This window comes from Calidris pugnax, unplaced genomic scaffold (genome assembly GCF_001431845.1).
Source record: "Calidris pugnax isolate Ruff unplaced genomic scaffold, ASM143184v1 scaffold54, whole genome shotgun sequence".
In the NCBI taxonomy this organism is placed as follows: domain Eukaryota; kingdom Metazoa; phylum Chordata; class Aves; order Charadriiformes; family Scolopacidae; genus Calidris; species Calidris pugnax.
The window spans coordinates 5969198-5983545 of NW_015090864.1; the positions used below are offsets into that span (position 1 = coordinate 5969198).

A 14348-nucleotide genomic window follows, 5' to 3' on the forward strand; every position below is an offset into this window, starting at 1 on the left:
TATAAATTAAGAATAATGCAACTGGGATTAAGTGTAATGGTGCAAAGTCAAAAAACTACAGTTTGGTAAAATAAGAAAATAAAAATAAAGAAAAGAAAAAAAAATCAAACAACCTCCTCACTAGAAATCCAGGTTCAAGATATGGTCTACCTTTCTCATATATCAGAGTCTGCATGATTAACTACAGGGTCCCCTTCTACCACCACTGCTTTCAAATATTCTCAGTCTGCTTCTCTGGGTACGACCTCATGATCATAGGGCAAGGCTTGCCTTGCTCTTCTCTAGCTGGGATCCCTAATGATGGCCATCAATTACAAGACAGACAGGGATTTTGGTGGTGCTGGTGAAAGTTTTTCCATCACCATTAAGTCCCCTGTTTTCCTTTATGGTGAATATTCACAAGGTTCATTCACTCTCACTCTGCTTCTCCAAGTGCTACCTCACACAAGCTCACCAACTGCAGATGAAACTCTAACTTCTTTATGTTAATTGCATTATCTCAATGCAGATCCAGCAATGAAAACTGGTATCTGGCATGATTTTATCTAATACATTAAGAAATCTGGGGAATCCAAAAAGAATGGGTGACCTGTTCCAAAGTCCCCAAGATTAACTGGTTCATGGAATAAAGAAAATTCATCTTTCCAATTACAGAAGTGACTGAGCTCAAGCCTTTGACCCAGGTGGCGACTGACAACTGAACAGGTTGTTGGTGTCATGCCAACAAGCTGCAGGTACCAACTCCCACCAGATTATCTCACAGTATGAGAACAAATATCCTCTGAAATCAAAAGGAAGCTAATAGTCTTTGAGGAGAGTGGCAGTAAACACTACCATCACAAATTTGACCTTTCTGGTCAAAGGAGTCTGAAGCCTTTAGTCCAGAGCTGACAGTCATTCTCTCTTTTGGGCAGAAGAAAGGAAACATTGCAGAACTTTCTCCCTCTGAGCTGGTGAAAAAGTCAAGACAGTCAACCTCCCAAAGAGAGACAGACAGAGAAAGAAACTTCTGCAATGGAATGTGACAAAAGGTATTTATTAGTGTTGTATCTGTGTGTAACAGATACTCTTCACAAGACCTTACAGTGCTTGCACAATCAGAGTACATGTAACTGGTGAAATGCAAGAGCAGATGCAGTTCAAAAACTATCAGAACAGTCAAATGGAATACACAAAGAAAATCAGCAATGTGAACATTTGAACTCTGTAGGACTAATGTCTGTGTGCTTGAAAGCTCTTCCTCTAAGCCTACAGGCTGCCTTTTTCCACCTCTAATCACAGATTGGGTGCCTTTTCACTACAAAATCCAGTGTCCAGTAAAGCACATGGAAGAACTCAAGGGAAACAAAAATGACTGTTCCATTGCTACCAAGGTGCTTAAGGTTAGGAAGTCTGCAGTAGAAATCTGGCCTTCGGGGTGAAGGAGTAAATAACCTGACATGAGAAACTGGTGACCAACTGTTACATTCAATGTTTTCTTCTTGGCTACCAGATCAGTTAGCAACAGAGGTCCTTTAGCACACAGGCAAAATGTTAACCACAGCCCTGCTCAAGTTTTAACATACTACTAGTACTCGATAGGGTACTTACCTTTAAGGACTCAGCCAAGGTATCAGAGGCAACACATTGAAGCCTCGGTGTGCTCAGATATTAAATAGAGTCAAGACATGAAGGAAACTCCCTCACTGGGGAGATGCCTAGATAATCAAAAAAGTCAAGTGCTGAAGTTAGAAAGTTGATTTTTTTTTTTTGGTACTGAGCAGTAACTGAAGCTTCAGTGCTTTTAGCCATGCTGTAGAACCCAAGAAGGATGCTGTTGGTCATTATACGAATAGACTACTATATCTACAGTGCTTTTGATCCACACCATTCCTTTGCCTTGTTGTGCAATGGAGACTTTCTACCTTTTAGATCACAGCACTCAATCTAGCATTATATACGATTATCTGATACACGAGGCAGTCCTGTGAACATTTTGGGCCTACTATTACATGGTTGCCTCTGACTGTGGAAGCTGAAGTCTAATTGAGCAGTACATTCCAGACCAAAATTACTTAATGGGCTTAGATAAGCCAGAATTGGAGCATCTTTAAAAGGAAAAACACATAGAAACAAACAAAAACCAAAGCAAGCCAAAAAACACCAATTGCAAAATCCAGGGAACAAAAAAGAAAGCCACAGCTTTCTACCACGCTGCAGAACAGATTAGTCTGTCTCTAGAGCAGGCAGCTAATGCCTTCTTTTGGCAAACGAACTCTTCAGACAGAGCCAAGAGTCTAGCAGATGATTTACTGATTAAAAGCAAAATGAGAAGCTGAAAACAAAAATTTTCTGGAGAATGTAATAATTTGCATAGTTAAGCCATCCATTTTAGTCCTAAATTGTCTTACCAATATAGCAGGAACTGGCTCAAAACACCTGGATACTGTTTAACTATTGCACAGGGATCTTTACATAAAGTGTCTTTATATAAATTCTGATAGCCAAGAAGCAGCCAATATAAATTTGGGCTCATCTGAAAGTTTTTTAGATAGTGATTCCAACTGCAAAACAAATTATATCTTCTCTTTCTGTTCAGCTAGGAGATCTTCCCCCAGCTCCCTCTCTAGTATAACATGGAAGATACAGTTGAAACAACAATATGGTTTTGTACAGTCAGAGCACAGCATTATGGGAGAACTTCCCTTCAAGAGATCAAATTTCATTTAACATTCAGGAAACATTCATTAAAAAAAAAAAAAAAAGAACCACGAGCAAAGACAGACTGAAAGGAGAATACTCACTTGTAGCGTAGTGTCGAAAACAACAAGCTTAGAGCTTGTTGGAACAATGTCGTAACACTTGTGTGACCTCATGAATCGCACATAAATGTCACTTTCCGATTCTTCAAGTGCTGTAAGTAAAAACATTATGTTGTTTTATTGAAGTAAACTTAAAAAAAAAAAAAAAAAAAAAAACAAAAAACCCACCAAAACCGAAAGGAGAATACTCACTTGTAGCGTAGTGTCGAAAACAACAAGCTTAGAGCTTGTTGGAACAATGTCGTAACACTTGTGTGACCTCATGAATCGCACATAAATGTCACTTTCCGATTCTTCAAGTGCTGTAAGTAAAAACATTATGTTGTTTTATTGAAGTAAACTTAAAAAAAAAAAAAAAAAAGCAGCAAAAAACCATGCCAAATCAACTGAACACCACTGCAGAAGGACAACCCTAAAGGAAAACTCAAATTCACACTTTCCGATCTGGACAGACAGTCACAGTTTTGCACTTTACATTTCAGACTCATCTTTCCTTTCAAATTAAATGGAACAAAGACAAAACACACTGTTCTCCCTTGATGAGAAAGGACTTCCGTACTGAAGAGTTGCATTTAAAAAAAAAAAAAAAAATCTTGTTTTTTAACAGCAAACTATTGAAATATGCACCTGAACTCCAGTTATGTACAGAGGAAGCCAGATTGAAACCTAAGTAGTGTCAGGCTTGACTAACTCAAGCTCCTTAAATTAATTTCTCCAATCTCAGCTCTGTCCAGTCCACTTTTCACACAGTAATTTTGTTTTTTTCTAAAGAGGCAGCAGGCAAGTTAGATAATCAGTTCCATTCTCTTCAGGCTACTTCACACACAGCATCATGAACCCAACACTTTATAAATAAAAAACAAGATCGCCTTGGCTGGAATGGTTTTAGTGTGGCACATCTGCAGTAAGGACATGCAATCCAGCCCATATTAACTGAAATTTACTTTGCATTTGTCAGAGTTTAGATGAATATGCAAACATTCCCTCACACCTGCTCAGATATATTAACTCTTTTGGGTTTTTTTAAAGCAGTTTGGCTCTCCATTCATTACAGCAGGTATGTAGAACTTGGCCAAGGTTAATCCCCCCATCACCCTTTACACCCTCTAATCATGCACAGAAACTCGGTCAAATTAAACTTCTGAAGAGTGGAGAAAAAAGGAAAAACAAAATAACCCTTGAAATATCTACTAATCATTGAAGAACTTCGTACTAGGAAACTAAAAAGCTCAAAATCCTCGTTTTCTAGGTTTGCTCAAAATCAATCATCTAGCACTAGACAAATTATTTGTCTTTGACCAAGTGGCTCAACACAGCTTCTTTAGTCCAATTCTACAAAACCAAAGCAGGACCTCCCCTGCAAGTGGCTACTCTAGGACACAGGCAGTCTCTTCTATGTATTAAGCAAGCCCTTCACCTCCAACTCTCATTGCTTTTAAAAGAAAGGAGAAAAAAAAATATGTCTTTTCCAAAATGAAACACAAGCAATGTGAAACAGAAGTTCCATAGGAATACAGAAGAGAGAATCCAACTGGGAGGAAGCAGAAGAAAAAAATAATAGTAATTTGTTGGACTTCTATTCCTAAAGGTCAGGTCCAGAAGTGAAAATAGCAGGAGCTGGGAAAGATTGATAAGAGATTAGGAAACCACGTGAGCAAACTGTTCGGGAAAGGACTAGGCAGACAGAGCTGGACAATGCTGGTGGAAAACAATATTATGAGATGATTCCAAAGGGGAACTGGTACTGGGTCATCAAGGGCACATGTAGAAGAGGTTAAAAAGGGTAGTTTGGGACAGAGAAACCTTTATATAACTCTGTAATATACTGACATCTTATCATCCTCTAGCTTCTGCAATAGCATAAACAGCTACTGTCTGTACGAAATGAATTTAACGACTCTGTGACAGAGTGAGCTGTCAGGGGGGTTTTGTTGGGGTTTTTGGTTTTGTTTTGTTGTTACCTTTTAAATACACAAACTACAAAGTGAGGAGGGGACAAGACACTAAGCATTAAACCCAATATTTTAAGAACATTTAGATGACATGCTAAGAACTCTGGTCTTCAGGAAGTTAAGGTTTCTTCCACAACCACAAATGCAGCCCCTCTCTGTGGTATCAGAGGCATTATTTACTTTAATCTCTACATTTTCCATGGGACAGTGTAAAAGGAGAACTGCACTTGAAATGGTAAATCAAATGACCAGTAAATAAGACTGGCTACTAACAGGATCAATCACCATTAGAGGGACACTGCGCTGTCATGTCCTTCCCCAGCACTACAAAAACTACAACAGTCACTCCCCAGAACAGGACAAAACCAGTTTCTTCCAGTTTTAGTCCCCTGCCTCTTTCATTAGATACATTCCAATTGCTGCAGCAAGCAAGACAGTGGTCCAACAGCTCAGAACCACCAGCAGAACAAGTCAACTCCCTATGTTGACTGAAACGCATGTTCTCCAAAACCTTCACCAAGTACTCAAAAACTACAAGCACTCGTACCCAGGGAAGTTACTATTCTAATTCTGTACTTCCTATTGAGACTATAACCTTCCCAATGGGACTTTATGCACAATTAAGTATACTACAGGTAGAAACAGGCATAGGAATACCTCAAATAGCTGACAAGCTACAGACCAACCAACTATTTTCAGCTGAAAAACATTGACACCCTTAGCAGAGCACACCATTGATCAATACAGTCTTGCCAACTTCCCAACAATTATGCAAATTTAAGGTATGACACCAGCAAACACAGTACCTGTGAAGCAGGATGTGTTGCCAAATTTAATCAGGTGAGGCTGTTAATGGTTAACTCTTTACTGACCAGCACAGAGAAGCCCTCCTTTCACCATACATTCCCACTCTCCAAACACAATGTCAACTGGACCTCAGCAATCCTCACCCTCTGAGGCTGCCTAGGGCTGGTTAGGTTCTATCTCACCCTATGCTCTCTTCCAACTTGGAGGAGGCACCACAGAACAACTGCTTCCCAAACTGACACTGGCAAGTTACAATTAAAGATATTCAGAAGCATGAGATAGCCATCTGTGAGCGCTGATTAACACCCATACGAAAAGCTAGGAAACTCTAGCAGCATCTGAACAAGGGATCCAATTGTCCAGCTGGAACTGAGGTTTATTTCTACAGAAGATCCTTACACTGTAAATATAATGCACTGCTTTATTAGTTACTAACTAACCATGCAAAACATAAGCAGCACTGATTTAACTCATATGGCCTACATGACTTCATCAAGTGTCTGTTGGAAAGGATATTTAAGACCTTCTAACATCTTCAGCTACTTGGGGTGACTGAACAGATGCTGTAGCCTAATGCCTTGTACAGGTATTGTATGTGCATTACGTGTGTATAGCTGCTCAAAGGAGAAAAGTTCTCTCAAGCTGAAGGCTTAGGACATCTCAGGGGTGCACTCAAGGGAACAGGGTGTAGTCTACAGTTCCTCTCACCTTCCAGAGGACAAACTTACTGCTTTTGGTTGTATCCAACCACCACTGTGCTGCGAATACCAATAATCAAATAGAAACACCTTAACCTCTAGGATATTTCTACTTTATTACCTATTTATTTTCTAGTTCCAGTCATCTTTCTTTTTGCAATAAATACTCATCCTTTCTGGCTACTATGAGGTTTCTGCAGCTTTATTCAGTACCTGCAAAGTAGTACTCCCTTTGGATGGAAAAAACCAGATGCTTTCAGCTTGACTTAAAATCTCACTTGCTCTCTGCTTGTCATCTCTGATCTGCATGGGAGATCATCTGCCCAACACGCAGGAGCTGTGATTAAACACTGGCTGTTCTTTCACCATAAAGGCAGTAACATATTCAGATGCTGGTATGACAATGGTGTACTACATAAACAAGAGGTGACATAGAAATCTCTGCTCCTGCTTGAGGAAGTGATTGAGGTATCCAAAATTAGATTGGCGTAAGAATCCTCATTTGCAGAAGTCCCAGTTATACTAAATTAATGCTTAAGATGTCCTAAACTGTGTCACACTGATGGGCCACAGATTAGAAGGACTACATGCTCAACTTCTTAGATCAGGGACTTCCTAAACAAGTCCTCCTCGGAAGCTGAGCTGGAGTCACAACTGTGCTAAGAACTGTCTGTCCTTGACACTCCTCGGAAGCTGAGCTGGAGTCGCAACTGTGCTAAGAACTGTCTGTCCTTGACACTCCTGTCAATTGTCTTCCTTCTCCCTCAGTCAGGTGCCCCATATATGCCTTTCTCATACAGCTTCTGCACCAGCTCTTGCAAGGAGCAGGAAGATGGAAAGGCACTAGATGATTCTGGGCTCCCCAGTTCAAGAAGGACAGGGAACTGCTGGAGAGGGTACAGCAGAGGGCTACAAAGATGATTAGGGGACTAGCACATCTCTCTTATGAGAAAAGGCTGAGACACTTGGGTCTTTTTAGCCTGGAGAAGAGAAGACTGAGGGGGAACTGATCAACGCCTATAAATACTGAAAGGGTGGGTGTCAAGAGGATGGGGCCAGTCTTTTTTCAGTGGTGCCCAGGGACAGGACAAGAGGTAACAGGCACAAACTTGAACAAAGTTTCATCTAAACATGAGGAGGAACTTTACTTTGAGGGTGGCTGAACACTGGAACAGGCTGCCCAGAGACATGGTGGAGTCTCCATCTCTGGAGACATTCAAAAGCCATCTGGACACATTCCTGTGCAACCTGCTCTGGGTGGATCTGCTTTGGCAGTGGGGGTTGGACTAGATGATCTCCAGAGGTCCCTTCTAACCCCGAATTATTCTGTGATTCTGTAATTACAATTGCCCGGGCATGGCAAAGGTAATTGCAGAAAAGCCTTAAGGAGTACATTTGCCGAACCTTAGCTTAGGTCTAGACCAAGATTTAGAACACTGCCTCCAGCCAAACCTCAGCTTTCTACAGCTCACAATCTGGAAGGTAGTTGGCTCACAGACAGAGCTGATTTCCAGCAGGAGGCATCTTAATCTAGTGCAGGATCAGGGGAAGAGAAAAGTCCACTAATGAGTGGTTGAATGTGTATTTCCATGTTCACTCATGAAAGCTTATTTCTTTAAGATTCATCCAAAAGTTCTTTTGCAAGGGTCCATGTGCACCCTCTCTCCCCAAATTACAGAATCCCAGGTTGGAATGGACCTCAAGGATCATCTGGTCCAACCTTACTTGGCAAAAAACAGAAAGGTGAAGGCAAAAAAAAAAAAAACAAAATTCCCAGTGGTGTTTTCTGCAATTTTTAATAGAGCACAAACAGTAACAAAATTCCCAATGGTGTTTTCTGCAATTTTTAATAGAGCACAAACAGAAGGCACCTGAAAGGTTACAAGATTTTTTGACAGTTCAGTTTAACACCAGAAGCTGAAAGTGTCATCATATAGCCTTTTACAGAGCGAATTCTCTCTCTGCATCGGCATTTTATTTATTCCTACAGGTAGAGATGCTTTAGCAGTGGAAGACCAATCTGTTTGTATTCCTGTCACTCTACTCTCAAGTCTTATTCACTTAAGACCAACTGATTTTTACTCCCCTCCTTTCTTCAACATTTCACTGTAACATGAGAGAGGCTTTAACTTTTTGTTTCAGGCAGTAAATATTATTCAACAAAAACATCACAGCTTTTTTCTTTTTTTAACAGATTAACTATTCAGCGACACTGACTCAGAAATTGCAGTGGGACTTGGCACTAAGTATAATTGTCTATTTAGAGTGCTCTAAGGTAGAACTATTATCTGAATACTCCTCATAAAGGAAAGGGAAACTTCCTCACAGATCTACTGAACAGATACCGTCAGTTCCACTTGTACCTTTGCCACCACGCAGGGTGCTTTTCTACTGTAGTTTCCCCTTCAGAATTTCAAAGCCTTTAAAAGGAAAAAAAAGGAGAAAAAAAAAAAGAGCCTGCAGATGGAGAACAGGAACATACAGTAACAAATACGGTCAACACATACTGAAAAGCTTCCAAATCCTGTGACATGAAAACCTATAGAAAGTTCCCCAGGAGTGTTCACTGCAAACCACAGGCTGTGTTTCTGTGCTATATTCATACTGGACCAGCCCAACAAGATCCTGGCCCATATGTGCTTCCCAGTTTCAACAATACAAAATCATGACCTTTCCTATTACACATTATATTATAGCTATATTAGGGCCCTTGTATTCCTGCAATGGTATCCAGTCACATTTCAAGTTTATGTCTGTGGTTCCAGGAGAGTCTGAAATGAAGACACAGGGTTCCACAGAGACTTTTTTCCCCTCTTCTGCTTTAAAGAGTTCTTTCCACCACAGACCACAATCACGCCACTGCAGCTCTCTGCAGAACCCCTGCTCCTCACGGTTAGACTGAGAGCTGGTAGCTCTAGTAATTCTCAGACAATGGAGGAACACAAAAAACTTTTCTTATCGACCTAAACAACTGTTTGTATAACTGACATTTCTAAGTTTACTATAAAACTAACTGTCAAATTTTAAAAGCCCTTTAAAAAGCAGTATGTAAAAGACATACTCAGCTAATATAACCACCTGGCTGTTTACCTAGGTGGACAACTTAGAGGAAGACAGAACACAATAATTCCCCTATCCTCCCTGATTTTTAGTCAGTATCAGTCTGGGATACTCTACAACTTTGAAAGCTTGGAGTTGTCTTACAGCAGCAGGAGCTAAGTGCTCCCAGCACTTCAGCATGACTACTATTAGCCATAGCCATCTCCCCTCAGCCAGTGTTATACCAACAAAAGCACTCTATGCTATTCTCTATTATATCACTTAATCAAGTGAAATAATTAAGTCTATTGTTAACACAGAAATAAAAAACAAACAAACAAACAAACATTTATCACAGTGAAAACATGAATGGGAGAGTTGCTCACTCCCATGGCTGGCTCCAATTCTGGCTTAAGCTGCAATTTAAAAGAAATTTTTCGCATCCCTAGCCAACACTCCTTTGCCAGCAAATACAGAACAACTCCACCTTTTCAAAGGCCAGGTCTGAAGATGTGGCTCCACAGCAGCATAAGCAGCAGCTGCTGATCCCTTTGGACAGGCTGTGTGGTTCCATTCCCTCCCTCATGCCACATCTGGATTTATACAAAACTGTTCCACAAGTTGGCTGGAAAGGCTTAATTTGTCAGAAGCTATCGGCTTGCTGATACTGCCAGTTTTAGGTCTATTCAGCTCCCATATCTAGCCATGTGGCAAGCAGATTATTCCTGCCCTTTGCATCCCTGCAGTGGCAACTAGCCATCAGATCAGCTTAGCTATGTCAAATGGTGCCAGAAGACACCAGGGTGATTGATCACTTAAATAAGCCAGTGCGAGTTACCCTCTCTCCCTACTGTTACAGATAACCCTTGGCAGAGTATACAATAGGTAAAAGACATCATTAACTTTGTAAATGGTTCTTCTGCCTGCATTGTCAGCAAAAGTGGTTATAAAGTTTCTGTTCCCCCCAGTCTGAACTTACTGAATGAGTTCTTTAATATCCTTGATAACCTCTCCCACAAGGTTCACAGGGTAGGAAACAGTAGTAGTTCTAGTGTAAAGACATTAATGTAACACCTCTCACAGAGCTGAAAAAACATCCAGAACGGATAGAGTTAATCCACTCCAACAGCAACAGCTACGCTAAGTAGGAAGAACCACAAACTATTCCTCAGAGGTTTCTACAAGCTCACCAATAGCCCCCGAAACATGACTTTTAAGGGAAATGGAGGCACCTGAAAGAAAAAGTGAGGTTTCGAGAACAGCACTTCAGGAATCAAACGTTTAGGTAGGGTTTTATCAGCATTCCTCAGCTAAGGTACAGACAGGAACAGATTCTGAACAGGAATCCAGTCCCATGCTGCGTATGGTACGTTGCTGTGATCATGAGCAACAGCTTTGCTTCCATCTACCTCCTATAAGAAAAACATGACTCATTTCTTAGATTCTTTAGATAGGTTTGAAAGATACACAGACAAATTGAGATGTACATGGTATATATACCCTGTGAAAAGAATGGGAACTGAGGTACTTGGAGAGAAGAACAAGAAACTGCAATTTTGTCACAGAATAATGCAGTAAGAGGGCATGACTTTTCAGTCTGCTGAGCTGTCTGCTAAAGAGCCAAGAACACTGAAAACACGGGGCAAGAAACAAGACACCAGAGGCTGGTCAGACTTGGTAGGAGAAGAATACTAACATAGTTTAAGAAGGACAAGCACAGAAAAAAGAAGTGATGTTGTACTGTATCACTTGATTTCTGTTTATTCAAGAGGAAACTTTTCTCAGGAAAAAAAAGAAACAAACCACCAAAATAACCACCCATGTCATCAGTCACAGGATAAGACTGAGTGATAAAAAAAGTATGGAAAAAGTGGGAAGAACGGGCTACAAGGATGCCTACTCTAGGTGGCAGGAGATAAATCATCACTAAGTTTTTAGAACATGCTCAGCCCAACTTTGTTGCAGAGATGGCAACCAAGGCTAGCAAAGGACTACTTCCAATTTCAGAAGGGAAAAAAAACCCAAACAGGTTTGAAGTCTAATACATAGGAAGTAATATGTGACAGTGATAGAGGCTGACTATTCCATCACAAGCTGAAAGGATTTCAAATGCAAGGAACCAAAAAGAGAGGATGCAGTGACACAGACAAGTTCAGTGTTTGTTTTTTTTTTTTCCTTTTGGAAAGCTGCAAAGAGCTTTAAAATATCCTGGCAGACCACACATTAAAGTCACACTGCAATATTATTCATGCAGCCACAGGCTATATAATATGGATGTTGCAGATTGAACATTTCCCACCCCGATCTAAAGGAATGCACGAGCTGGCAGCTAAAGAAAGATCATAGAAAGTTTACAGATGTAAGATACTCTGATACAAAGAAGTGATGGGAAGTGTATCTAGAGATCAGTATCAGAAGACTCTCCAGTGATCCAAGATTAATTCAATTACGTATTGCAGCATGAATACGTGACACGACAGGAAGAACAGAATTTTAAAAAGAAGCGTGAGCACACGGGGACATGAGAGTAAGCTCTACCCTGCAAACTGTACCTCATCCTACAAGTAAGAAGAAGTACACAAAATAAGAGAGGACAACAGATATATTAACAGGTAAATAAAAATGAATAGAGAACTAAGTCCACGCTGTCTTATTGCTCAAGTCTTCAGGAAAAGGTTAATAATTTCTAATAATAGTGACAAGCTAAAAGAAACCTAACACATATTAAAACATTTCAGTTCAAGAATTATGTTCATAACTGCTTAAGACACTGTCAAACATATCATTCAGGATTGCTTGAATTTACACCTTTTTTTATACATTTTAGTACGTTTTTTGAATTCTAGAGTTTGTGCAACTGTTCAGGCACTTTAGATCATTACGCTAATTGAGATGTTTTCTCCCCTTGTCACAAGGAGTTGCCTGATACAAAGACAGCAGGTTATTAGATGTGTAAACAGGAGCAAGCCTAGTTAAAAACAACCATTCCTGAACTCTACAAGTTCATGAAGGAGAAGATACAGTACCTGTCAAAAGGAGAGACAAACAAATTCAAAACCAGTCAGAATTCTTAAGTATGTATGGAAGCAAGTTCTTACAAAAGCACCTACAAAAGAAGCTCATGAAAAGCAAAGAAGAAAGCCAACATGGTTGTGTCAGGAACAGTTCTGTCTAATCAGTGTTTACTCAGGATAAAATGATCAACTGGATGAAAGGAAGGCTGGGGAGAACCTGTTTAGAAAAGCCTGCAGTGACAGGACGAGGGGCAATGGCTTCAAGCTGGAGGGGAACAGATTTAGACTGGAGATGAGGAGAGGGTTCTTCACTGTGAGGGTGGTGGAGCACTGGAACAGGTTGCCCAGGGAGGTGGTTGAGGCCCCATCCCTGGAGATATTCAAGGTGAGGCTCGATGAGGCCCTGGGCAACCTGGTCTAGTTGGGGGTGTCCCTGCTGACTGCGGGGAGGTCGGACCAGATGACCTTTGGAGGTCCCTTCCGGCCTGGGCAATTCTATGATTCTATGATAGAAAGAGGGTGGACACAAAATAATAATAATAAAAAAATCATACTACACTTCAGACACTTCATTGCTTAACAAGCAATCCCAGCTGCAGCAAAAATAGTAAGATGTCTTTTTTTTTTTAGTAGGTTTGCAAGGCTGGACGACAACTGTGTTTTTCAGAAGACATGAACTCCAGTTCAGACTCTTCTCAAAGTCAAAACATTTGCACAGTTCACCTTAAGTGGATCAGCTAGTTCAGAATGGCATGCAGGTTCCTGCTACATGTCTTTTAGTATTTTACAAGTCCCTTTGCAAGGGCTTTTATCAACAGCTTGATATTTCAGAGGGAAAATTTTGCAAGAATCTCAGAGAATCGGGGCTTCATTTTATTCAGCACTCTCCTTAATGATCTTCAAAGCAGAAATAGAACATGCTTCAAAGAGTTTGCAATAAGAGTTAGAAATGGTTGCAAGACTTTAAACCTCATAATATCTTCAAACTGAATTCCTGAGTGGTTCGCAGTTAATGTGATCTTTCGCAGAATACCAGAATCTGAAAGGAACACCCAATTGGATGAGTGCAAATTAGGGGAGTGACTAAATATCGATACTAGTGAGAAAGAACTATCCTGTTAGAATTTGATTTGCTATAGCAAATAGAATTTCTTTCCCTATAGAAATAAGGAAGAAAAAGCTTAATTTTGCTTAAACACAATAACAAGCAAACAAAAAAACCACTCCAGCTGTACGAGAGCTGGTAATGCTTTCCAGAAGCTGATTAGACAGAACAAAGCAACCTTAGGACACTGTACAGTCTCCTTCCTTAAAGATCCTAAACATAGAATGAGACAAGTGTCTGCAACTGCATAAGCACATCCTGCTTTAGTGAAGAACAAAAGGAGGTTAGCTCCTCAGTATACTTCAAAAGATCCACTCTGCTAGTTTGAAGTCTCCACTTCTTCAAACTTCAGTAGTAGCTAAGCCTTGGAAGAGAAAACTAATACAAATAGCCGCCTGAAACAATAAAGATTCAGATTTCTTTTTTTTTTTTAATCTTCCTTGTATTCATAGCACACTTCAAAATCCTGCACTGAATTTTGCTTCTCATTTTTGGAGTTAATAAGTCCTGGTAAATGTGCTGAGCAGTTAACACTTCTTTTTTGCTGTAGCTCTCCACTGGCAGCGTGGTTAAGCAAAGTGAGATTTAATGCAGACCAAAAAAAAAAAAAAAAGTGATGAGCAGTTTAAGAAACTTCACATTCCAGAGCTAATCATAGTAACTCTGAAGTTTCTTGCCCAGGCAGGCAGAGAAACTTATTTGTTTACAAGCAAGTTAGGTCCCTTGTTTAGGGACTAGCTGGTAAACAGTATCAGAAGTCCAACCCATACTTCTGAAACAGCCCACTATCACTTAAATCAACCTTTGGTCAAAGTTAAAGATTTGTACTTTGAGGAAAGCTACATCACCGCGGTTTCATTAATAAAGGTAGCAACTTCAGCCTGCAACCTAATAATGTTTCTAAGATTTTCACCACAATAAAGACTAAGTTG

The 14348-nt window shown here is 40.2% G+C and overlaps 1 protein-coding gene across 7 annotated transcripts in view; it reads right to left on the reverse strand.

Moving 5' to 3' along the window:
* The window catches only part of PRKAG2 (protein kinase, AMP-activated, gamma 2 non-catalytic subunit), a 235339-nt gene that overhangs the window by 28956 nt on the left and 192035 nt on the right, over nt 1-14348 (reverse strand). For 6 of the 7 annotated variants that reach the window (XM_014945025.1, XM_014945026.1, XM_014945029.1 and 3 more), the window contains one exon: nt 2994-3103. In XM_014945025.1, coding sequence (XP_014800511.1) covers nt 2994-3103 — 110 coding nt within the window. Of the gene's footprint in view, nt 1-2783; nt 2890-2993; nt 3104-14348 lie in introns of those variants that run through there. The other variant, XM_014945032.1, reaches the window with a different exon arrangement.